General features: G+C 51.0%; 8 protein-coding genes across 8 annotated transcripts; 4 read left to right on the top strand and 4 right to left on the bottom strand.

Moving 5' to 3' along the window:
- Positions 1-7,858: 7,858 nt before the first annotated feature.
- Positions 7,859-8,601, top strand: HIST1H111R (histone cluster 1, H1.11R (similar to human histone cluster 1, class H1 genes)). The gene is given in 1 exon segment (NM_001081703.1): positions 7,859-8,601. A coding segment is annotated over 1 exon segment (660 nt). The 5' UTR covers positions 7,859-7,879; the 3' UTR covers positions 8,540-8,601.
- A 341-nt stretch (positions 8,602-8,942) lies between these two features.
- Positions 8,943-9,520, bottom strand: HIST1H2A4L4 (histone cluster 1, H2A-IV-like 4 (similar to human histone cluster 2, class H2A, member C)). The gene has a single exon (XM_425469.8). The coding sequence runs from the start codon at positions 9,480-9,482 to the stop codon at positions 9,093-9,095; it is 390 nt and encodes a 129-aa protein (XP_425469.1). The 5' UTR covers positions 9,483-9,520; the 3' UTR covers positions 8,943-9,092.
- A 241-nt stretch (positions 9,521-9,761) lies between these two features.
- HIST1H2B7L4 (histone cluster 1,H2B-VII-like 4 (similar to human histone cluster 1, class H2B, member N)) lies at positions 9,762-10,242 on the top strand. Its single transcript, XM_001233336.7, has one exon. It carries the CDS (start codon positions 9,811-9,813, stop codon positions 10,189-10,191), a length of 381 nt encoding a protein of 126 aa, XP_001233337.1. The 5' UTR covers positions 9,762-9,810; the 3' UTR covers positions 10,192-10,242.
- Positions 10,243-11,587: 1,345 nt separating this feature from the next.
- On the top strand, positions 11,588-12,142 carry LOC100857439 (histone H3.2-like). Its single transcript, XM_015289440.4, has one exon. The coding sequence runs from the start codon at positions 11,635-11,637 to the stop codon at positions 12,043-12,045; it is 411 nt and encodes a 136-aa protein (XP_015144926.1). The 5' UTR covers positions 11,588-11,634; the 3' UTR covers positions 12,046-12,142.
- A 379-nt stretch (positions 12,143-12,521) lies between these two features.
- LOC121106438 (histone H3) lies at positions 12,522-13,029 on the bottom strand. Its single transcript, XM_040668121.2, has one exon. The coding sequence runs from the start codon at positions 12,980-12,982 to the stop codon at positions 12,572-12,574; it is 411 nt and encodes a 136-aa protein (XP_040524055.1). The 5' UTR covers positions 12,983-13,029; the 3' UTR covers positions 12,522-12,571.
- A 1,147-nt stretch (positions 13,030-14,176) lies between these two features.
- HIST1H2B5 (histone cluster 1, H2B-V (similar to human histone cluster 1, class H2B)) lies at positions 14,177-14,870 on the bottom strand. The gene has a single exon (NM_001079721.2). The coding sequence runs from the start codon at positions 14,811-14,813 to the stop codon at positions 14,433-14,435; it is 381 nt and encodes a 126-aa protein (NP_001073189.1). The 5' UTR covers positions 14,814-14,870; the 3' UTR covers positions 14,177-14,432.
- Positions 14,871-15,126: 256 nt separating this feature from the next.
- HIST1H2A4L3 (histone cluster 1, H2A-IV-like 3 (similar to human histone cluster 2, class H2A, member C)) lies at positions 15,127-15,711 on the top strand. Its single transcript, NM_001278068.2, has one exon. The coding sequence runs from the start codon at positions 15,164-15,166 to the stop codon at positions 15,551-15,553; it is 390 nt and encodes a 129-aa protein (NP_001264997.1). The 5' UTR covers positions 15,127-15,163; the 3' UTR covers positions 15,554-15,711.
- Positions 15,712-16,143: 432 nt separating this feature from the next.
- On the bottom strand, positions 16,144-16,913 carry HIST1H111L (histone cluster 1, H1.11L (similar to human histone cluster 1, class H1 genes)). Its single transcript, NM_001040643.1, has one exon. The coding sequence runs from the start codon at positions 16,881-16,883 to the stop codon at positions 16,206-16,208; it is 678 nt and encodes a 225-aa protein (NP_001035733.1). The 5' UTR covers positions 16,884-16,913; the 3' UTR covers positions 16,144-16,205.
- Between the last annotated feature and the right edge of the window lie 7,291 nt (positions 16,914-24,204).

Here is a 24,204-nt window from a genome sequence, read left to right as displayed (position 1 = left end):
TGTCTCTACTAGCGTTTGGTCGCAGCATTTTGAACAACCAAATAGTGCCCCTTGCCACCTGCTTGGAGAAGCCAGTTGGGTCATCCAGACTCATAAGACAACCTGGTGAACCTCACTCAAGTCAATTCAGAGAAAAAACAAAAGTTATCTCCTTCCTTACTTTAAAGGAAGATGCTGATATGGTAGGCTCCTTGGAAACCTTAAGCTGGCAGAAAGAAACTCAAAGGAACAGCTGGGAGTATTAAGTTTTCACAGGTGGGTGGAGATGGCTGAAGTGACTGACCATGCTGGGGACGCAATGGCAGAGCTACCACTCACACAGAAAGGCTTGAAAAGGGGAAAGAAGATCCCGGCACTGATAACAGCAGGGTGGGCTGAGGGTAAGGAAAGCATCATTCAAAAAGCTGCAGGTGTGTCTGCACAAAAACAGACCAAATAAACTCTAGTGGATCAAATATAAAATATAACTGAGCTATCCGAAAAGGGATCAGATGAGTCACTAGTTAAAAAATCAAAGTAATTACTAAATCTTCCATCTGTCACAGGAGCAGCAAAAGCCCTGCCTGGGAGCCTGTCAGGTCACAGGACTGCAGGGCTGCAGCTACGGCTGTGCCAGCCACACCAGTGGAGCTGTAACAAGGCTCAGCACAACCTCCTGGATAAATACAGCTTTTCCAATCAAGTCGGCATAGTTTTGGCATATGAAGGCAGGTCCTGCCTTGTAAACATCGTGGAGGTTTTTTTTTTCTCACGGGGTCATCTAGTGTGTGGAGAAGAGTGACCTGGTTGGTGTGATCTGCTTGAGTTTCCAAAGCCTTTTGACAAAGCCTCTCTGAAAAGATCTTAAAGAGAACTCAGCAGGAAGATAAAAGGGAAAATCAGGCATGGATAAATATGAGAGCAAAGACTGAGAAAAAAAGCATAGGACTCAATAGGAAAAGGTCAGTGTTGAAGCCTGCAGGATTCTGCACTAGGATCCGGGCTACTAAACACAGCTAGTAAGTGCCCTGGAAAAGGAGATGAACAGTGAGATGATGGGCTTTGCAGACAGTACAGCCAGCTAAAATGCTAGTATAGATGTATATTTAGAGGAGGTTTTGTGTCAGTGAATACCAGCAGACATGCAATATGAGCCTGAGGCCTCATTCAATCTGAGAAACTGGGAGTAAGTTAACACAAGAGGCATCAGAGCTGCAATGAGGAGGGCAGAGTCACTGTTCCACCCTTTGCTACTGCTGGGAGCAAGGATGCTTTTGCTCAGAGCACCTCCACCTCCAAAAGCCCCTGAGCTTTCCAGCCTGGGGCTGCACACACTGACGATGCAATACATGGAGGAGGTTTTAGGAAAGGTGTCCTTTCCCGTAACTCTTAAACATCACTCATGCTGCAACACCTGTGCTGAGCTCAGTGTTAGGAGGGGAGGTGTATCCAGCTGTTGGGATATCCTTTACATCCACTTTCTGGCTCTCCTGTGCCTCGCCAGCTGCTGAGATGGAGTGCTTGCACCCCTCCATCCCTACTTTGAGGAGGGCTGTTGAGAATTAAGAACATTTGCAAATGGCCTCATTTGCACGGCAGGCAGATGTTGGCAACCCCTGAGGTGACTAAAGCAACACTATCCCACTAGACGATGGAAACAAGGGCTGTGCAGGCTGAGCTGGTTTCTGTGCAGGTTTCTTCAGGTTTGAGATAAGATTCGGAAACAAGTCTGGCAGCAGGACCACAGAGCCATGCAGGAAAGTGCACACTGGAGTATTTTTAGTTAACAATCCAGTGCTGCAGCCCAGACCTGTTTTGTCTCTCATGATGTCCTTCCTGCTGCAGTGGGACAGCCCAGCCCTGCTCTCAGCCACAGAGCCGTGCTGGGAAGCAGCAGTATGAGGGTGGCACCTTCCTACTCAGCAGGTTCCTCCCTTTCTAAATGGACTTGTAACCACTCACTTTAATGATCAATCAGAGTTTATATTTGGTTTTATTAACTGTTCCATCTTCTTCCTCTTTAGAGATCAAATGCTGCTGGCTACCCTGGAAAATCTTGTTTGTTTCTTTAAGGGGTGCAGATTGCTGTACAGAAGTAATAACTGGGATAATTGTATAGATGGATGTGTGTTTATGATAACAAGGTACAAGAAAGGAAAAATCCAGCTTGCTTCCTATATGCCATGTAGGCTGGTATGGTGGGAAGTTTGGGAAACGGGACAGATTATGGAGAAAATGAATGCAGCTTGTCTGTGATCTGTGATCTGTGCTGCACCTTAGGCACAGAGAACTCCAGCTGAAGGTGGCTGTTAGCAGTGCTTTAGGCCAGATGTGCAAGAAGGGTGTGCTACAGGCCATGGCAATGCACACCGAGCATCCTGCCACCAAATGTACCTACCTCTGGGTGCAGATACTGAATTGGACAAAGCTGCCTTGGAGACTGGTTGTGGACTCTGCCTTTAAGAACAAAACAAATTCTTGATACTTAGGTCCGATTTTAATCCAAATCCATGAGGCTAAGCTTATACATGCTGACATCTCTTGGAGTGTTCTTGGGCTTACTTCTAAAATGGCTTTATTTCATACTTGTGGCACATCTGAGACTGAGTGACTGTACAGATCAGGTGGCAGCATTTTGTACTGAATGTTAGAGCTCTAGCAAAACTTCACATCTGATGCAGTTCTGCAGGCTGAAAGAAGGGGAACTGGGCAGGGAAGGTGGACGTGGCCTCTTGTCATAGACCCTTGCTTGAATGGGGAACTGGACCAAAGCTTAGAAAGCAAGTATTTTGCTCCCCTTCCTGCTTCCTTAGAGAGACGTCAGAAGATGAGCATCCTTCTTCCTTCAGCCTCATTACAGAATAAGTATTGCACCTGAAGCACTGTTTTTTCTTTAGCAGTTCTGTAGGAAGTTCTCCACATGGTACGTTGCCATGAGGTAGCCCAAGAAAAAAAAACCAACAGTCTCTTTCTCCAAAATCTCCATGGTAGGAGACTTTTTCTCTCTAGCACAGTAGGCTGTAAGGAGGTGTTGGCAATCAGGCCACTCACTTCTCATTGCCTTTCATATTTCAGGAAGCATACGGAGGCTGATGCATTTCCTGATGTACACTCAAAAATAACATCAGTTCAAATCCAACCCGAACTGCAGGCAGCTGATGCTTTCTGGCTGTTCTGCAGCAATCTTTAATGAAAGCTCAATGACCTTTAGAGGCACCAGAGCACAAACCCTTCTGACTCGCAGAGAAGCAAAGGTAAGGAAGAAGATGGAGATTTACCCATTGCTAAATGCTGAATGTAGGTGGCCTCTATTTCCAGTGAGAGCTCCCTGTGACCCAGCACAGCTTTAGTAGTGCTGATCGGGACGTGATTTTAAGTTTCTTTGCTCTGGGCTCACTCACAACAGGAGGCTGAGGCTTCACCATTTCTAAGTGTGTTTCATTCTTGTTCTAGGTGGCTTGATGCGAGGAGCATTGATTTGGTCTTTGAGGCCACAGTGTTTTTTTCCTGTCTATATATTGGTGAAGAAGAGGTACCAGTAGACCACAGGAATTTCTCATTTCAATACATACCAGAAGGAAGGAGGGAAAGAACTGGGGGTTGGACCTAGGTGATATTTAAGGTCCCCTCCAACCTAAGCCATTCTATAAATGTCTCTCATGGGTAATTTTTAAAAACTCTTGGAAATTGATCATGAGTGGAAAACTACCAGAGGTGTCCAGTGGGAAAGGAACAAGAGACACAAATGGATTCAGGGTCCCCACACTGAGCTCTGTACATAGCATGCCTTGCATATGCTCAATAGGAAGGTGATGAAAGAACCTTCTAGAAATATCCATCCTCCTTCAGCCATTCTCCAAAGACATCTGCTTGCCCAGCCCCACACGGCCCCTCTGTTCTTGCAGGCACTGTGATGTCAGCAGTTATTTTTACATTGAGCTGAGGGCAGCATTTCAGCTGCTGGACATGGGTGCCAATCCACTCCTTTCCTTTGCAGGCTCTGCATCCCAGTGGCCTCCTGGAAAAGTGCAGGGAACATCATATTCATCAGCACAGGGAGGGGAGGGGGATGTTTGTCAGAGCAGCCAGGCACACACTGCTGTGGCCTTTCTGCTCTAGGCAGGCTGGGAAGGAAGGCTCAGGATGGAGCAGCCACAAGTGTGAGACCGGCTGCCTTAGTGAGCAAATGGCTGTTCCTACTGGCCCTCTTAGGGCTTTGTGTCTTGCTGGTGGGTATGGAAAGACTTCGGTCATTGGCACCGGCTGCCCAGAGAAGGTTGGAGGATCTCCTTCCCTGGAGAAGGGGAAAACCCATCTAGATGTGATCCTGTGCACCCTGCCCGGGGTGTCCCCGCTTGAATGGGGTTTGGGGCAGAGGAACCCAGAGGTGCTGCCAACCTCAACCATCCTGAGTGTCTGCGAGGTGTTCCCCCACGGCCTGATCCACCCCCACCTGTGGGCTGACATCCCCACTTGGCCTGTGTGTGTACAGGAAGGAGCTGAGCTTTCTAACAAATTGGAAATGAAAATAAGCAAACTGATTCATTGGATTTTGATTTTTTTTTTCAATGTCGCTGATTTTTTTTGTTGTCGTTTGTTTTACTTCATTTATTTTGCTGTCAAATTAAATGAATCATCTCTGAACTGTTTTCCTCCTCACAGGAAATGGTGAAAGTTCGCATGTTGACTCAACAGGAGGAGGGTGGAAAATCTGAGCCAGACAGAAGTTGGAGGATCAAAATAATTTAATTTCTAAGAAGTGTGGACAAGTGACTCTCAGTTCTCCATCCCTTAAAGCAAATGTGGCCTCTACTGGTTTGGAAGGTTTAGAAACATGAAAAGTGTGCTTTAACACCAACGGCAAGTGAAAAACTCATAAGACAGGGGAGGAAGAGAAGCAAATAAATTCAAGAAGAATTATCCTGAGTATGTGTAGAAACAGATAAACAGTAAATCTCTATAAAGTGGTTTCCCTAGGACCAGTGATGTCAGTGGTGGTCCATGCTTCATCACCTAGCGCAGGGTTAAGTAACCTTTGCCCTTATCTTGCAATTCTTATCATCTTGCAGGCTTGAAGTTTGATTTGAATTGCTATATGTTTTCTTTAAAGTTTGTAGGCATATGTTATTGGTTATAACAATCTATATATATCACACTGGCTGGAAGTGCTCTGAAGGGGCTTTTGGATCTTGCTCTGCAGCCTGAGCTGCCTCACACTGACTGCACTAACAACGCTTGGAAGTGCTCAGAAACTACAACACGGAACAGCTCTGAGGTCCCATTATTTTTTGATGGTCACCTCATCTAACCTGAGGTGGCAAAGCTCGCTGTAACTGTGATGGCAAATGGTTAAGAGGAGGGAGGGAGAACCTCTCCAGCAAGGATTCTCCCTGTCTGCTCTTCTTTCGTGTCTGCATTGCAGGGAAATGTGTACAGCTCCTGCGTATCCTAATTAAGCCTAAATATGACTACAGTGATAACCTTCAGTGCATAACCTCCAGCTTCTCGTGATGCTAATCACACACAGGGAATAGCTGTACTTGGGGGAGGAGGGCAAATCACTGTCCTTGTGCTTCTACTATCACTACTGAACGAAGTGGTACTGCATTCACCTTGTCTTGAATGCTTTGGTCTTCTTTGGTACTTACACGCTTTCCCTCCTAACATCATGGCTCTGCCGCTTGCTTGTGCAAAGAGAATATATTGTTTTCCAACAGTAAAAGGGGAATCATGGAGTAAACACATAAACAGAAAAAAAATAAATAAGACAAGCAGAAGCCCTTAAAATGATTACAAGAATTGTTTTGAGTTGAGAAATAGGCTTTTTTAATGGATACAATTTGGTGGAGCTCAATGGCTTCAAAAGTGGAGTGAGGACCACAGCAGTGTGCTGCAGTGCTGCTCTGGCACACATCGAGAGGCTGCTCCCCTGCAGATGGTGGGTATTGTAGCTATCGCTGCTATATAGGTTTTAGGCACGCAGCTGTATTCCATCAGACTGTGCGTGTGGAAGATTTTTAAGACCCAGAGAAAAACAGTCTCAAGAAGATCAAATTACAGACTGGAGAAAAATCTTCTATTGTGCCGCATTATTGCTCTTGCAAAACAGGAGTTGCAGAGAATGAGGGAAACTGTTTTACTGTGGGGTAGAAAGGCTTCTACCCCAGTGCTTCCCAGCACTGGCATCACAATATGGGAAGAGTTAGTGGGCATAAAGAGGTTCACCTTACAGAACCCGTAACAAGGCTAGTTCTTAGAGGGCACAGGGTTTCATGTGATGGAGCAGAATTCATCCACCTGAATTCAGGGAGCTTTAGGAAACACTACGGATTTCACTGTTCAATTCTCTATGCCCGCTGTTGCCACATGAAGTACATCTGGCTTATAGTTGAGTCATGTAGCCATTGTATAATCCCTGGGGAATACTGCTCTATGAGCCACCCTGCTTCCAGTGCTGCTTGGATGGCCAACATCCAGATCTGGTGTATGTTCCATCCTAACCACCCTCCCTGCATGAGGGATAACTCTCAGCTGGGAAACCTCAGTGATGAGGAAGGGTCAGAGAGAAAGCACAAGTGGGAGAGGCTAAGATTTCTATTCACCTTCCCTGTGGTGGAACGGGAGAAGGGAGTGAGTTATTACTGTTTTCTCAGTCACATATCTTCCATTTTGCTGAAACAATGGAGCTGAGCATCTGGTCAGCACCCTGCAAGAACAGTTTGTACACATTAGGCAGAATTGCAGCGATATGATGGGTGAGGGCTGTGAATGGGCAAGCTTTAAGATAAATGAATGAGGATACCCTGACAAGTACCAAAATACTTACGATGTGTTGGCTGCCGGGGAAGTGTGCACGCTTCGATCCAAGCAGCTTTGTGTCACTGCATGCTGCAGCCCAAGGCTCTGTGTACAGAAACTACTTTGGCTGCAACTGCCGAGTGAGCAGTGGGCAAAGACAGTGACTTTTCTGCCTATTTTGGCATCAAAATATGCATGAAGTGGCATTTTCACATCTCCTGCAGATGCGCTCCGTCCGTTATTTCCATGTTACTGGATCACACCAACAGATTGTACATAAATAGCACCGCATGTTTTAGTTACGTGGCCTGTTTCGGTGCGCCAGAGGCTGCCATGTATCTCAGTCATTCAACACAAACGTCTTCCTATTTGGCCTTCGTGTCCCTCCTCAGCCATTGCCATTAAAGAGCCCGGTGCCACGCTAACAGCAGCAAAGGGTTGCAGAGAAAGCCTCCCATTTGGAGGCGCATAGACTGTACACCGTCTCCTATGCGGCACAGACACGCTTGGAACTGTAGCTTGGGAAGTTTGGGGTGAAATATCCCCAACGGAGCGTTCGGCAGTGGCGGAGGAGCAGAGCGGGGCGAGCAGCGCGCAGGCACCGCAGCCGGCAGCTGTGCTACCTCGGCACGTTTGGAGCCGTGTGGTTCGGAGCAGCGGGGCCCGGGCCGCCCGCTTCCCGCTCAGGGGGAAAGAAGACCCTCTGGAGATTGACGCCGACTTTGTTGTTTCGCGCCAGCGTTAAAGGAGAACTTATAATTTACAAAGAAAAACAAAACTTTCGCTCTCGGAAGGACCGCTCGGTTGCGGAACACGGGATTTATCGCCCTCTCTCCGCCCGAACGCAACTCTTTCAAGAACAAGACGACCACGGGTGAAAATAGACCCCTGCACGCTCCCTCAGATGTACAGAAAGAGCGATTTCGTGACAGATAAAGTATAAAAAACACACTTTATTCTCCGCGAAGAAACACAAGCCGAGCGGCCGAGCGCCGAGCAGCAGCGGAGCGGGGCGGGGCGGCGTGCACCAATCAGCGCCCGCTGCGCTGCTATAAATGGGAGCGCCGCGGCCTCCGCCTGTAGAGCTGTTCGCAGCGCCGCCATGGCTGAGACCGCTCCTGCTGCAGCGCCCGCCGCCGCCCCGGCCCCCGCCGCCAAGGCCGCCGCCAAGAAGCCGAAGAAGGCGGCGGGCGGCGCCAAAGCCCGCAAGCCCGCGGGCCCCAGCGTCACCGAGCTGATCACCAAGGCCGTGTCCGCCTCCAAGGAGCGCAAGGGGCTCTCCCTCGCCGCGCTCAAGAAGGCGCTGGCCGCCGGCGGCTACGACGTGGAGAAGAACAACAGCCGCATCAAGCTGGGGCTCAAGAGCCTCGTCAGCAAGGGCACCCTGGTGCAGACCAAGGGCACCGGCGCCTCGGGCTCCTTTCGGCTCAGCAAGAAGCCTGGAGAGGGCTTGGAGAAGGCTCCTAAGAAGAAAGCATCTGCAGCCAAGCCCAAGAAGGCAGCGGCCAAGAAGCCTGCGGCTGCTGCCAAGAAGCCCAAGAAGGCGGTGGCAGTGAAGAAGAGCCCCAAGAAAGCCAAGAAGCCGGCGGCCTCAGCCACCAAAAAGTCAGTGAAGAGCCCCAAGAAAGCTGCCAAGCCGAAAAAGGCAGTGGCTGCCAAGAGCCCGGCCAAGGCAAAGGCGGTGAAGCCCAAAGCTGCCAAGCCCAAGGCGGCCAAACCCAAGGCAGCCAAGGCGAAGAAGGCAGCGGCCAAGAAGAAGTAAACCTTTATGGAAGAAAACTCTTGACTGGCTTTTAAACCCAACGGCTCTTTTAAGAGCCACCCAAGATTTCCCAAAAAGAGCTGAAATAACTATTTTCAGTAGTAGTTTCAAGGACTTTCTTGGGCGCTTCCCGAGAAAGACTTGAGAAACCCTCTTGTGGTTTAGATGGGTGGGCGGAGCGGGCTACGGACCGTGGCGGTCGCTACACCTCTGCGCCGCTTGGAGGCAGCGCTACGATAGCTTTAAACTGCCCGCACTGCGCACGGGTTGGCTGCGCGGCCGCAGCTGTCATTGCTCTCCGGGAACGCAGCGCGGCCACAATGGGCGTGGGGGGGGGGGGGGGGGGGGGGGGAGTGCGGGCGGGAGGGAAGTAACACGGGCGTTTCTATACTGATTGTAGGAGTTCGAATCTAAGCTCCCGCTGAGCCTTTTTTCTTTTTTTCTTTTTTAACTTTTTGTCACTTTTTAATATGAGATCGAAGCTCTTTTGCTGAATTTGTTGGTGGCTCTGAAAAGAGCCTTTGGGTTTCTCCACGCACTGTCTTCAGCTTTTTCACTTGGCCTTGGCCTTGTGGCTGTCGGTCTTCTTGGGCAGCAGCACGGCCTGGATGTTGGGCAGCACCCCGCCCTGCGCGATGGTCACCTTGCCCAGCAGCTTGTTGAGCTCCTCGTCGTTGCGGATGGCCAGCTGCAGGTGGCGGGGGATGATGCGCGTCTTCTTGTTGTCGCGGGCCGCGTTGCCCGCCAGCTCCAGGATCTCGGCCGTCAGGTACTCCAGCACGGCCGCCAGGTACACCGGGGCGCCGGCGCCCACCCGCTCCGCGTAGTTGCCCTTGCGCAGCAGCCGGTGCACGCGGCCCACGGGGAACTGCAGCCCGGCCCGCGACGAGCGCGACTTGGCCTTGGCGCGCGCCTTCCCGCCCTGCTTTCCGCGCCCCGACATGGCAGTAACGACAGATTCAAAAGCGAAAGAAATGCAGTAGTAGGAGCAACCCGGCAGCTCCCTCTTATATCCCTTCTCACTAAAAAGAGCGCGATTCGATAGGCTAAGAAAAAGCGATTGCAAAATCAGCCAATGGGAGCGCGGATCGTATTCTAACCAATGGCGAAGAATTATGGACACCTATGAGCGGAAGGGCCTGTATCACCCAATAGAAACAGAGCATAGAGGAACCTAATCTGCATACAGCGACTATAAAAGAGGGCGAGCGGAGTTACAGGAAACGTTTCTGTGGTTGGTTGCTGTGTTGGTGTTTGAGCTCATTGTAGCTATGCCTGAGCCGGCCAAGTCCGCGCCCGCCCCGAAGAAGGGCTCCAAGAAGGCGGTCACCAAGACCCAGAAGAAGGGCGACAAGAAGCGCAAGAAGAGCCGCAAGGAGAGCTACTCGATCTACGTGTACAAGGTGCTGAAGCAGGTGCACCCCGACACGGGCATCTCGTCCAAGGCCATGGGCATCATGAACTCGTTCGTCAACGACATCTTCGAGCGCATCGCCGGCGAGGCGTCGCGCCTGGCGCACTACAACAAGCGCTCGACCATCACGTCGCGGGAGATCCAGACGGCCGTGCGGCTGCTGCTGCCCGGCGAGCTGGCCAAGCACGCGGTCTCCGAGGGCACCAAGGCGGTCACCAAGTACACCAGCTCCAAGTAGGGCGGTCCTGATCCTCACTTTGAACCCAAAGGCTCTTTTCAGAGCCACCCACGTTTTCAGTAAAAGAGCTAAAGCGCTGATACTAGCCTGTAGTTGTTTTTGCTGCTTTTCTGAAAAGGAGCAAAATTAGTTTAAGTGATACCGTCTTTCCGTAACTGTATTTTATCTGGTTGAAGTAAGCAGCGCTCCCTACCTGCCAGAGAGCGCAATCCGCACTTGATTAAATCTATTTTTTTTAAGTCCCGTTTTCCTATTTAAGGCTGCAAGTAACTGTGCGACTGTTTTTTACATCAGTCCCTGAAGTGCGTTGTGAGTTCAGGGGTGAATGTTTTATCCGTCCCCAAGCAGCACTCCTTAACGTCCCGCCCGGAGGTGCGCTATTAAAAAGCCGCATGAATTAGCGGAACGCTGAAGCACTGACGCTACAACATTACGATGTGATTATAACAATCGAAAGGCTCAAGTGAGAGTAGCATCACGATGAGCATTCATTCAAGCGAAGTGGGAAGCAAATGGGGCCACGCAAATGCTGCGTACAGTGCAGCAGTGCCGTAGCTCCGAGCACCGTGTCCCCAACGGCCCCGGTCTTCAGCTCTCACTCCTTCCTCTCCGCAGCCCCGCCGCTCCGCGTCGCAGACCCAGGGAGGGACGGGAAGGGACGGGCAGGAGAGCGGTGCTCGCGAAATGCGCAGAGGCCGAGGCGGACCTGAGTGAGGACTGCACGGCGCTCCCCGGCTCAGGGAGGGGGCGGGGCCAGGTCGCGGGAGCGCTAGGCCGTTCTGGGCGCGTCTCCCCTTCTTGGAGGAGAGCGGAGCCTTACCGAGGGCGGGTGCCGGAAGGAGGGGTCGGGAAGCAGCCCGGCAACGTTCGCGCTGCTCGAAGCGGCGGCTGTGACCCGCGCCTGCCTGGAAGCGGTGCTGCCGCGGCCCTGCCTGAGCCTACAAGCAGCCAACGCGGAGGGCTCGGGAGCACGCCGAGAAAAAGCGGGCTCTGCCTCCAGGCCTGCTTTTGGTGGGTGGGGGGGGGGGGGGAGAGGGGAGTAGGGAGAGTCTGAGGCAGGGACAGCGGGACTGTGCGATTCCCCCGTCACGCTCTACGCCGCTAGTCGTGGAGACGGCTCTCAGATTTCTCCTTAAACAATGGTGGAGCCGGCAGCGAACTGGCCGTGACGGGCTGGCTCAGCGAGGAGAAGAGCAGGCGGATTGGAAGAGGCAGGAGGGGGAAGGGCTCGGCGGCTCCAGTTGCCAAGGGGGCGGGGCGGGGAGGGGCAGGGTTCCCGCCTGCGAAGCGCGGGCTTTTCGAATGGCCGCCTCGGCCAATGACAGACTGCCTCCCGAGAACGTCCAATCGGCAGCGAGCGAGCGGCTATAAATACCGCCGCCACTCAGCGCTCGCCGCTGAGCGTTTGCTGGGCGTAGAGAGTGTGTGGTTGAGTGCTGTGCGATGGCGCGTACGAAGCAGACGGCGCGTAAGTCGACGGGCGGGAAGGCGCCCCGCAAGCAGCTGGCCACCAAGGCGGCCCGCAAGAGCGCGCCGGCCACGGGCGGCGTGAAGAAGCCGCACCGCTACCGGCCCGGCACGGTGGCGCTGCGCGAGATCCGGCGCTACCAGAAGTCCACGGAGCTGCTGATCCGCAAGCTGCCCTTCCAGCGCCTGGTGCGCGAGATCGCACAGGACTTCAAGACCGACCTGCGCTTCCAGAGCTCGGCCGTCATGGCGCTGCAGGAGGCGAGCGAGGCCTACCTGGTGGGGCTCTTCGAGGACACCAACCTGTGCGCCATCCACGCCAAGCGCGTCACCATCATGCCCAAGGACATCCAGCTCGCCCGCCGCATCCGCGGGGAGCGCGCCTGAGGCTGCTGTGCTTTCCCTGCCAAACCCAAAGGCTCTTTTAAGAGCCACTCCATCTACAATAAAAGGAGCTGTTGACACTATGCAACGAGTAATGAAATATGAAGTGCTAAGCTGTATTTTTTTTACTCACTATGTCTTTACTACTGACATTACATTTAAAGCTCAACATGAGTGAACTAAAATCTCTATTTCATACATGCAGCGAGTCTGATTACATGCCATCAGATAACCTTGATCACACACTAAAAGGGCAACCTCTATTCCTTGTGCTGAGGTAATATGGTAAGGAGGTAATATGGTAAGGAGCTAGTTTTGCATGTGGGTATCAAAAAGGAAATAATTAACTTTTATCACTTCTCATGCTACTCTGTAAAATAAGATACTGTTTTTCAGAGAACAAAAAATTAACACAGATAAACATTTCGTGTTTAGTGACTAGTTAAATCGAGTGTTAACAGCTCCTTTTATTGTAGATGGAGTGGCTCTTAAAAGAGCCTTTGGGATTGGCAGTGAAGGCACAGCAGCCTCAGGCACGCTCCCCGCGGATGCGGCGGGCGAGCTGGATGTCCTTGGGCATGATGGTGACGCGCTTGGCGTGGATGGCGCACAGGTTGGTGTCCTCGAAGAGCCCCACCAGGTAGGCCTCGCTCGCCTCCTGCAGCGCCATGACGGCCGAGCTCTGGAAGCGCAGGTCGGTCTTGAAGTCCTGCGCGATCTCGCGCACCAGGCGCTGGAAGGGCAGCTTGCGGATCAGCAGCTCCGTGGACTTCTGGTAGCGCCGGATCTCGCGCAGCGCCACCGTGCCGGGCCGGTAGCGGTGCGGCTTCTTCACGCCGCCCGTGGCCGGCGCGCTCTTGCGGGCCGCCTTGGTGGCCAGCTGCTTGCGGGGCGCCTTCCCGCCCGTCGACTTACGCGCCGTCTGCTTCGTACGCGCCATCGCACAGCACTCGACCACACACTCTCTACGCCCAGCAAACGCTCAGCGGCGAGCGCTGTGTGGCGGCGGTATTTATAGCCGCTCGCTCGCTGCCGATTGGACGTTCTCGGGAGGCAGTCTGTCATTGGCCGAGGCGGCCATTCGAAAAGCCCGCGCTTCGCAGGCGGGAACCCTGCCCCTCCCCGCCCCGCCCCCTTGGCAACTGGAGCCGCCGAGCCCTTCCCCCTCCCGCCTCTTCCAATCCGCCTGCTCTTCTCCTCGCTGAGCCAGCCCGTCACGGCCAGTTCGCTGCCGGCTCCACCATTGTTTAAGGAGAAATCTGAGAGCCGTCTCCACGACTAGCAGCGTAGAGCGTGACGGGGGAATCGCACAGTCCCGCTGTCCCTGCCTCAGACTCTCCCTACTCCCCGCTCCCCCCTCTCCCCCACCCACCAGAAGCAGGCCTGGAGGCAGAGCCCGCTTTTTCTCGGCGTGCTCCCGAGCCCTCCGCGTTGGCTGCTTGTAGGCTCAGGCAGGGCCGCGGCAGCACCGCTTCCAGGCAGGCGCGGGTCACAGCCGCCGCTTCGCGCAGCGCGAACGTTGCCGGGCTGCTTCCCGACCCCTCCTTCCGGCACCCGCCCTCGGTAAGGCTCCGCTCTCCTCCAAGAAGGGGAGACGCGCCCAGAACGGCCTAGCGCTCCCGCGACCTGGCCCCGCCCCCTCCCTGAGCCGGGGAGCGCCGTGCAGTCCTCACTCAGGTCCGCCTCGGCCGCTGCGCATTTCGCGAGCACCGCTCTCCTGCCCGTCCCGTCCCGTCCCTCCCTGGGTCTGCGACGCGGAGCGGCGGGGCTGCGGAGAGGAAGGAGTGAGTGCTGAAGACCGGGGCCGTAGGGGACACGGTGCTCGGGGCCATGGGCAGTGCTGCGCGGTACCGAAACAACAGTACAATAGTTCCTTATTGTACCGGGGCAATAGTACCCTCTTCGCTTTCTCCTGCTCCTAACAGATGCTGATGGTGATACTTCCATGCTTTGAACTCTGTTATTATCATACAACGACCTTACAGTATCCACACCTTAGCAGTGCCCAATTCACACAATTTTCACTCATGCGTAAGTGGAGGAATTGTAAGGAACCATTTACACAGGTCAGTTTAACCACTGACGAGGACATCAGTATTGGTTGGTAGTGTCCCACAAACAAAACAATAGGTAATTAAGACTCTAAAGACGTATTTAATGATCCTTGATAAACGTGATTCCCAGAAGATGCTGTGACATTGTATATAGCTAGCAGGTACTTTCAAACAGCTAACACTTAACAGCTTTATAACACCTTACTTCTGCTTATCTTGCTTATTTGAACACACAAAAACTACAAAATATCACCACCAAGTGCTTTAGCTCTTCCATGGAAAGTGTGGGTGGCTCTGAAAAGAGCCTTTGGGTTCAAAGTGAGAGTGAGGACCGCCCTACTTGGAGCTGGTGTACTTGGTGACCGCCTTGGTGCCCTCGGAGACCGCGTGCTTGGCCAGCTCGCCGGGCAGCAGCAGCCGCACGGCCGTCTGGATCTCCCGCGACGTGATGGTCGAGCGCTTGTTGTAGTGCGCCAGGCGCGACGCCTCGCCGGCGATGCGCTCGAAGATGTCGTTGACGAACGAGTTCATGATGCCCATGGCCTTGGACGAGATGCCCGTGTCGGGGTGCACCTGCTTCAGCACCTTGTACACGTAGATCGAGTAGCTCTCCTTGCGGCTCTTTCGTCTTTTCTTATCACCCTTCTTCTGGGTCTTGGTGACCGCCTTCTTAGAGCCCTTCTTCGGGGCGGGTGCGGACTTAGCCGGCTCGGGCATAGCTGAACACCGAACGAGCACGCAAAACACAACCGGCACACTCGCTGGGAGCGCAGTAACGCAGCCGACCGCAGGAGCCGCCTTTATAGCGGCGCTATGCAAAGCAGCAGCTCCGCAGCGCCGCACTGGCATTGGCTGGAAGTTCGTGTTTGTGGCGTCACCACAACGCGCGCCCACCATTGGGTGCCCGCCGATCCGCTCTCCCATTGGCTGCACGCGCTGCGCCGACCGCTCGGCCTATCCGACAGCGCGCCTCCGCTCCGCCCGAACTGAATATAAGCGGGCGGGCGCGGCCGGAGAGCGCTGTGCTGCGAGCGGTTGGTTTGCTGGTTGGACGTTCGGTCGCTGCGATGTCGGGGCGCGGAAAGCAGGGCGGGAAGGCGCGCGCCAAGGCCAAGTCGCGCTCGTCGCGGGCCGGGCTGCAGTTCCCCGTGGGCCGCGTGCACCGGCTGCTGCGCAAGGGCAACTACGCGGAGCGGGTGGGCGCCGGCGCCCCGGTGTACCTGGCGGCCGTGCTGGAGTACCTGACGGCCGAGATCCTGGAGCTGGCGGGCAACGCGGCCCGCGACAACAAGAAGACGCGCATCATCCCCCGCCACCTGCAGCTGGCCATCCGCAACGACGAGGAGCTCAACAAGCTGCTGGGCAAGGTGACCATCGCGCAGGGCGGGGTGCTGCCCAACATCCAGGCCGTGCTGCTGCCCAAGAAGACCGACAGCCACAAGGCCAAGGCCAAGTGAAAAAGCTGAGGACAGTGCGTGGAGAAACCCAAAGGCTCTTTTCAGAGCCACCCACAATGCCTGAAAAAGAGCTAAATTGCTTCTATATAATATAGGAATTGTATTAAGTGCCTTCAATAAATTAAGTTTTGGAGAAGCAGTACTAAATTCTTTAATGAAACTGCTTTGTTCAATTGTTTGTGGCCATTTCAGTGCATTTTGTTTTCCTCTGTTTTCCCATTTTTGGTCCTACCTCCTTAGGTTAAGTCTGGCAAAGCATGAACACTCATTCCCTCCCTGTGGCTCTTCTCCAGCTCTCCCATAGTCAGTCTTCATTACAAAAGCATTTAGTACCTGCTACAATATTCTCACTTTTGTAACAAGGTAACAGACTTCAGCCCCTTAAGTACTTCATCTGGCAATGACTGTTTAGGAGTGAACCACTACCTTCCATTACAGCAAATACTTGTGACAATTCTTGATGCTATTACAAGGCCTTGACGTTCTTCAGCACATATTTGACTGAAATATTGAAACACATATTGAAAAAGCAGAATCATTTTATCGCTGAATTGAAAAAAATGTGTTTTCAGCTCTTTTTGGGAAATCTTGGGTGGCTCTTAAAAGAGCCGTTGGGTTTAAAAGCGGGTCAAGGGTTTTCTCCCACAAGGGTTTACTTCTTCTTGGCCGCTGCCTTCTTCGCCTTGGCTGCCTTGGGTTTGGCCGCCTTGGGCTTGGCAGCTTTGGGCTTCACCGCCTTTGCCTTGGCCGGGCTCTTGGCAGCCACCGCCTTTTTCGGCTTGACAGCCTTGGTCACCTTCTTGGGGCTCTTTGCTGACTTCTTGGTGGCTGAGGCCGCCGGCTTCTTGGCTTTCTTGGGGCTCTTCTTCACTGCCACCGCCTTCTTGGGCTTCTTGGCAGCAGCCGCAGGCTTCTTGGCCGCCGGCTTCTTGGGCTTGGCTGCAGATGCTTTCTTCTTAGGAGCCTTCTCCTTCACCTCTCCAGGCTTCTTGCTGAGACGGAACGAGCCCGAGGCGCCGGTGCCCTTGGTCTGCACCAGGGTGCCCTTGCTGACGAGGCTCTTGAGCCCCAGCTTGATGCGGCTGTTGTTCTTCTCCACGTCGTAGCCACCGGCGGCCAGCGCCTTCTTGAGCGCGGCGAGGGAGAGCCCCTTGCGCTCCTTGGAGGCGGACACGGCCTTGGTGATCAGCTCGGTGACGCTGGGGCCCGCGGGCTTGCGGGCTTTGGCGCCGCCCGCCGCCTTCTTCGGCTTCTTGGCGGCGGCCTTAGCCGGAGCCGGGGCGGCGGCGGGCGCTGCCTCAGCAGCGGGTGCCGGAGCGGTCTCAGACATGTCGGAGCTGCGCGAGGAGAAGCAGGAGTTGCGGCCGAGGCGCTCTTATTTATAGCAGCGCAGCGGGCGCTGATTGGTGCGTTGCGGAGCCCTCCCCGCCCCGCCGCCCGGCGCGCTGCATCTCGGCTTGTGTTTCTTCCTGCTCAAAAAAGTGTGATTTTGGTAAAAATTGGTGGTCGCGGCACGCCGTTTCTTAACCCCGGTGCTGGGGACAGAGGGTAGTTTTGTCTTTTTGAGTTTCTTTCCTCTCAGATGTAAAATGACGTTTATACAGGACTGTAATCTCTGAGTTTGGGGACTGCACGAAGAGCTGGACAGGGAGATTTTTATTTTTACTTCTATATTGCAAATATGTTTCTGACGGCATCGCCACAGTGGCAGCGGATTCATGTTCCTGAGACGGTTTTTTATCCATGTAGTGCAAAATGGAGGTAATTCCGAGTCATCTTCTTTGCTTAAACCAGCTTTGAAAAGAAGCAAGTAACACAAAGTCTCCTCCGAGCTTTGCAGCTGGGTTAGGAGCTGCTTCCCGTTAACACGGCTTCATCTCTTAAAAATAACAAAACCTTTGGACATAGTGCCCTACATGGCTTTGCACAGGGCTTATAAAAAGTGAGGAAAGAATGTGTCTTTCACCGGAAATAGTTAAATGAATGCCAGATCTGTTTAATTAGCCAGCAGCATCAACCTCTTACAAGAACATACAGATGCTCTTCCTCTGCTCCCTTCAGCTTTCTTCAGCTTCGCATTAACATTTCAATTAATCGTATTTCCATTTCTTTCTCCCCAAAGAATTCTTTTGATGAACCAAAGTAGGCAAACACATTCATCCCCGGGTTCACATTTTAAGGTAAAGTGTTTACATTTGTGATTATTTTTATAGCTGAGGGCGTATTGTCGGTCAAATACAGCAGCGGAGCGAGAACTAATCGAGGTACGATGGGCATGTTTTCCACATGGAAAGAACTGCAGGTTGGGCTGCAGGGACTTCTTTAATGACTCAATATAAATCCAGTGGGTGATCAAACAGTTCTCTCCTCAGCACTGCCAAGGTAAACTAGAGCAGGAAATTGAGGGCAATGCTAAAGAGGAAATGCTATGATACGGCCGTTCAATACTTCTCATCATAATTGCTTGGATTTTTTTTTTCTTCCCAGGTCAAAAATGCTCTTACATAACCTGGGAAAGCTTTATTTTGCATTTGACTGTATGTTTGTAAGTTAAATTCAGTATGGCGCAGTATTTGCTAGCTTTGTAAATGTGATAAATACATTTCCTTTCATTTACGTTTATCTGCTGTTTCCTCTCCTTCTCAGCACTTCTATACTCTAGAGGCTGATATCTGGAGCTCTAATGCCAAAATTTGTATTTTGAGCCTTGATTATGTCCAGCTCATAATAAGAGACCTGTTTCTGTTGCCTTGTCCCCTATACTTCATTTTATTTACATTCATTTTATATATAGACTATTATTAAAATCCTGTATTTCAGGAAAACATGAAACACGGCATTGAATATGTAAAGCAGAGCTACAGTCTCCCATCTTACAGCACACATTTCTTTTTTTTTTCTCTGGTGAGACATGTAGAAACAGGATCCAAGTGGGAACCATCCACATAGGATCTGATGAAAACAGAAAATAGAGCCAACTTTGCCTTCCAGTTATTAAATGCTGTGGCAGAAGAGACCATGAGCACAAGGACAGTGAGAGGACAGGATGCAGTGTTATTTTGTGTATATTGTTTTGGGTTATTTTGTGCTCCGGGGCCTCACATGAGAGGACATAACCATCTACTGCAGCACAGTGTCTCCTGCTCTCAGCGCTGGTTCTGCTGGCAGCAGGTTTCGTTTTTTAACCTTTTGTGTGCCACTGAAAGAACTGCTTAAACAAAGAAATGAGGTCATGGCAGCTTTTGGACAATTCTTCTCTTGGTTCGTTCAGATTTCTGAGACAGAGCTTTGCTCATTCCTGCCGTCATGCACTTCTTTTCCCCTGGTAGAAGGTCAGAGAGTGGCACAACACGCACACAAACAGTCACAGATGAGCTCATGTTTGAGCTGTTGGTGGCAGATCAGAACAACCATGGGGAAGGTGGTGTAGGGGGGAGAAAGGCTTCCTTTTACCGAGGCAGGATTTTGTGATGTGGGTTAAACTGAATATGTATAAAATGATTTTCTTGGGATGGGTTGGATAGTGGAGTTACTTGTTCAGAAATACGCAGTACAATGTGGGAAAGGACAGGAGACCCGAGGGATTATTTCCTGTTATGAAAATGCAGTCATTTGTTTTTTTTCTGCTTTTCCTGTAGTAACACAGCACACAAAGCCTTGTGAAGTTATGGCAGCAGCGAAGACAGTTTAAGGATTTTGCCAGCAGCACTGATTTACCATGACTTGGGTACTACTAAAGTGTGAGAAACCACCAAGAGATGTGGTCACGTCCCAGAGTGGCTTTTGTCTGCATAAGACAGACAACAGAATAGCATCACATGTGGGAGTGTAACAAGAGAAGGAGTTGAGGTTATTCAGAGCTACTGTCTGTACCAATGCTGTATTTCATTCACACTTCTAATGTGTGATTCTATTAGGTTAATTCGGATTTCTCCGTGCTCCACATACACAAAAAAAGTAAATAAATGAAGTCACAAAGTCACTCATGGCAATGTAAATCTGCTCGACTGAGGATGATCTGTGGGACATCTGGTCATGGGTAGAGGCAGTTATTTAAAAATGGATTTTTGATGGTGTTCTAAATAATAACACACTGTTACATGAAAGAGAAAAAAAATCTATTTCTCAGCTGGGAAGTGTTACTACTCCTTACAGCTCAGTCTCCAGCGTAGGACTCTTCCTCATGATAAGAGGTTTTTAGCACTCATAGATTTTTTAAATTCCCATATAGATCAGTAATATCTTTCTGTAAGAAATCCACGGTCAGATGCATAGTAGACATCAGGCAGAAAACTTGCCATTATTTAGCCAGAAATATCCGTACAGACTTCTTTAATGTTCCTAAAATTATTTCCCAGCAAAAATTCTCCAAATTCAAATATTTAGTTTTAGTTTGATGCAAAACAACATCAAAACATGCAAAAAAACAGCAATAGCTCCTTTTTCATTCCAGACCATTTAGTTTTTAAAAGCTCCCGAACTCAGCTAAGGTGTAATCCCAAGGATCAGTTCGGATCTATTAGTCAATATAAAGTTTCACGTTCAGTATTTGATGCTTCAATATCACATGAATACAACAAGTCTGAAAATGTTACAGTACTGTTTAATTTATATACGTAAGTTAAAGTTTTACTAATAAGAGATTTTGCCAGTAGGGAGCGTGGATTCAGGGAGAGAGAAAACAACCATTCATCACTCTTAGTCTCCACTTGCCTCAGTCACTTAATAAGCTGGGAGGGTCACAGGAGACATGTCTGAAAAACATGTACAGCACTTTGGAGACCAAGAGGAAATGGAGAATGGAAACTCTCTGTATCACTGAGATGCAGCGTACTGAATATTTCCAGGCATTCAGACAAATGTTCAGGATTATTTTTGGCAAACATGAACAGAACTTCAAACACAGATTTGCACTTTCTGCCCTTAAGTCACGTGCTCTAATAGGGACGTGGCCTATCGGGCACAGTACGGAAGGGTTGATGGTCAGACTTGATCTTAGAGGTCTTTTCCAACCTTAATGATTCTGTGATTCTATGTGAAATGTCACTTTCAGTGGAGCATTAACAAGATAGTTTATTTGCTGCGGCACACGTTGCACGTGTCATTGGAGATCTGGCACCTCGTGCCTGGACTGCTGTTGCTTACCTTGCACACAGCAGCTCCTTCCCCTGTGGGTCTGCTCAGAGGAAACACTCTCCTGGGCTGTCCATTCCACAAACAGCCTCAGTAAAAGTGCCATGCTGTGTGGCCAAGCTTTCATTTGCACCCCAAGACTATGAGAACCACATGCTATCTTCGACTTCAGCCTGGTAGCTGTGGCAAAGTGGGTACGGATTGTATCAGGGTGAAATATGAAGTGGCAGTTGTGCAACAACACCTTGTTGAGAACTGAACTGTCCTGTATGGTCTTCTACATCTGCTGGCAGTGCGGAGAGGTGAGGTGGTTGAGCTGCTACTTAAATGCCCAGTAGCTTAGGAAATAATCATTCTTGGAAAGAAGCACTGCACAGATGGGAAGAGTGCCACCAGCTGCAGTGCTTCAGGATGGGGAAGACATCATAGCTACCCTTCCTCCTTGTAGGCTGTGCTGGATGAACAGCAGAACGCTGCAAAGCCAGCACTGGAGATGAGACACTGAAAAGCTGGTATGCACATGTCCTTCCCAGATATTTTGGGGTTGGGAAACCTACCCATTTCAGAAGAAGGTTGTGGTAGTGGTATCAGCAAGATCAGTGGGACATTTGTAGTTTATGCGATGTCTTCTCTTAACATGGCTCAGGATTTCTCAGTGGCTGCCTCACCTGCCAGTAGGACCACTGCAGCAGAATATGTGGGGCCACCAGAAGTCCACTTTCTGACAGGATGTTGCCAACCATCCTGTTGATGTTTGGGTTCTTGAGGCAGGTACTCAGTGGTGCTCAGCTTTGATTCACAAGTCCCCTGGTATTTTGGTCTCTCCTTAAGATATCGTCAATTTACACCACTGTGACACTTCTACCACTCTCTCTCTCTTATGTCCATCCTTTTACTGCTGTCAATCTACACTTGTGTGACTGCACGCAGACAATTGGAGCAGGATGTGGGGAGTGGTATCTGCGCTTTGTTCAGCTGGGCAAAGAAATGACAAAATGTTTTCTCTGGTTCTTAATACCTGCTACAACCTTCTCCTGTCTTTCTAGACCTACTATGACAGAGTTCAGCACAATTCTTGGCTGAGTTGCTATAACTCAGAACTGCAACCCAGAGGCAGAAAGCAGGTGTTTGATGAGGCAGGGAGGAGGTGGATGTTACGTGTTCAGTAACTTCAGGCATTGCTTGCAGTGCCATAAGGAACAAATGATGCTTTCCCAGGAGGAGTGGCAGTGGGAGGGTGCTGTGTGTAGAAGATTACTGGAAACGTGAGCAGGAGGCACCATTGGATTGATGAGGTGGATGGGAGGGAGGATAGGTGAAAGAAAGGAAGCAAAGACAGAGCAGGCTGAAAGGCACTTCTGATGACACCTGTGATACTTTGCAGTCAGTATTCATCCAAGCAGCGATCCTGAAGTGGGTCACTCTAAGTAAGCAACAGGTTGTCTTCATTCAGCTCAAGGGGAACCTGCCCTGATATTATCCCAGCAGTGGGCATATCATGGAAGGGAGGAAGAAGAGCCTAGCCTTGTGGGATGTTTTCCCTGTGGGAACAGAGCCTGTTCTGACACAGACCTAGAAGCAGAATGGGAATTAAATCTTCCTTTACATTTTCGCTCTGTATTGCAGGGCCAAGGCCGGATTTTCCATTCCGTGGAACCAGAGCCCCTGAATCATCTTCCAAAGGTCAGTCGGTGTTCAGGGAACCGAATCTCTGACAAGATCTGAAGGCACACACAGTTCAGGGTGACGCGGGCTGTGAGGGGTGTCTCTGCGCACTGCTCCTGCAGGAAGGCCGTGCTTTGGGAGAACAAAAGGGTGCTAAAACCATTGCTTTCAGTGGTGTGATCTTTTTTCTTTGTCTCAACTAAGTTCCCTTTTCCTCTGACATCAGGTCGATCGGCTCCCCGCTGGGGAGTGAATTCAGCTTCCTCTTCCATCCAGTTAAACACAACATGTGTACAAAGGCACATCTCGGTGGCTGGTATGTTTTTGTTTTCTTGGGCTTCTGACTGCCAGCTGAAATTTTATAAGGAACACCCAAAGGAAAATTGGTTTATACTGCTTGGTATTTACTCACTGAACCTTCTGGTGTGAATTCCACCAGTCTCTCACCATCTCTTTCCTTTAGCTGTCTTTCCCAGTCAATAAGTAATACACACCAATGTCTCCTGGGGACATTTGGTAGAAAATAAATGGCAGAAAGGTCACAATTGCATATCTGCAAAACCCAACGAGAAGAGGGTTTACACTTCTGCTTATCCTCAGTAATAATGATAACAATAATAAACCTAAAGGTATGGATCATATGCAAGCAATAGGGTTAAGCTGATCGGTAAAATATTTGTTCATAACAATGGAAAACCATCACCAAAATGTGGGGATGAAACTCGCTAACCCAAATGACAGGTTAGGAAATGACATTACTTTATAGTAGCAGTAGGTTCATAGAGGATCGCTGCTCCTCACATACAAGTGCAGTAGCAAAAGCACACATTAGATGTATTCAAACACGTGAATATCCATTCAATTTCCCCAAATTTCCTGCGTATTCTGGGAATTGATACACATATTAAAATCTAATATATCATAGTAAAATCTAATGCCACGTACGTGCTATGTAAATATGGGGTCCTTGCAAGAGGTTTTTAGTGTCGTGAGGTTCCACTGCGAGGTGTTATCCAGGCAGAAGGTTGCATGTTACACAGTCCAGGTCCTACATACGGCCAGGAACTTATTTACAAAAAATATGGCTGTTGACTAAGTTTCTAATTAGCACTTTGACCTTCTTATCAACCCCAGCCGGGTGCAGCGTATCCCTTCAAAGCTCGTGGAATATTGAGAGACTACCTGCAGGCTCCAGATGTCCTGCTTATCTAGGAAAAACAACCTTCCCTAGACAGAATATCAGTTTGCAGAGGATTTTGAAGGAATTGCTGAAGGCCCTGAATTTATTGTCAGGGATCAGGTGACGGCGGTCAAAGTACTGAGGAAAGGAAGGGCTTTCATACCTTATCACCACCGCACGCCAAGGCATTCACACCGTTATTGTTGAACGTTACGATGAACTCCTAAGAAGCTGCTCTGGTAGCGTTAAGGATCACGCAGACAAATCAACGAGCGCTAATTACGGTGTAAACATCTTAAGTAGGCGACAAGCGTCTTTCCTGCGCGGTCTGAGTACGCGTAAAGAGATGGATGGGGGAGGATTGCTCCCGCTGGGTAACGCGCCCCGAGCGCGGACTGGCAGAAGGGGGCTCGGCTCTGAAAGGCGCTGCTCGAGCGGACACCGCCGCACCGCGCGGGGCCGCCCAGCCTCAGCACCGCCTCCTCCGGCCGCTTCCCTGCACAACCGCGCCGCACGGGCTCCACCCGGCATTCAGAGACGTCCGGCTCAGGGAGCGGTGCTCCGCCTCTGCAGCCCATGGACAATGGCGTTCTGATAGAACGATCAGCGCCCTACATCCAGGTGTCTCAGCCCCCGGGCTGCGGAGTAACGCGCCTGTACAGCGTGCGCCGCG

The sequence above is a fragment of the Gallus gallus genome, chromosome 1 (genome assembly GCF_016699485.2).
Source record: "Gallus gallus isolate bGalGal1 chromosome 1, bGalGal1.mat.broiler.GRCg7b, whole genome shotgun sequence".
Classification (NCBI taxonomy): domain Eukaryota; kingdom Metazoa; phylum Chordata; class Aves; order Galliformes; family Phasianidae; genus Gallus; species Gallus gallus.
The sequence above is the reverse complement of the archived record's forward strand: the minus strand, read 5'-3'. Positions and strand labels throughout refer to the sequence as shown.

Bases quoted from the DNA above. Each gene is read 5' to 3' on its own strand.
- HIST1H2A4L3 (NM_001278068.2), top strand. From the start codon at position 15,164: ATGTCGGGGCGCGGAAAGCAGGGCGGGAAGGCGCGCGCCAAGGCCAAG.
- HIST1H2B7L4 (XM_001233336.7), top strand. From the start codon at position 9,811: ATGCCTGAGCCGGCCAAGTCCGCGCCCGCCCCGAAGAAGGGCTCCAAG.
- HIST1H111L (NM_001040643.1), bottom strand. From the start codon at position 16,883: ATGTCTGAGACCGCTCCGGCACCCGCTGCTGAGGCAGCGCCCGCCGCC.
- LOC121106438 (XM_040668121.2), bottom strand. From the start codon at position 12,982: ATGGCGCGTACGAAGCAGACGGCGCGTAAGTCGACGGGCGGGAAGGCG.
- LOC100857439 (XM_015289440.4), top strand. From the start codon at position 11,635: ATGGCGCGTACGAAGCAGACGGCGCGTAAGTCGACGGGCGGGAAGGCG.
- HIST1H2A4L4 (XM_425469.8), bottom strand. From the start codon at position 9,482: ATGTCGGGGCGCGGAAAGCAGGGCGGGAAGGCGCGCGCCAAGGCCAAG.
- HIST1H2B5 (NM_001079721.2), bottom strand. From the start codon at position 14,813: ATGCCCGAGCCGGCTAAGTCCGCACCCGCCCCGAAGAAGGGCTCTAAG.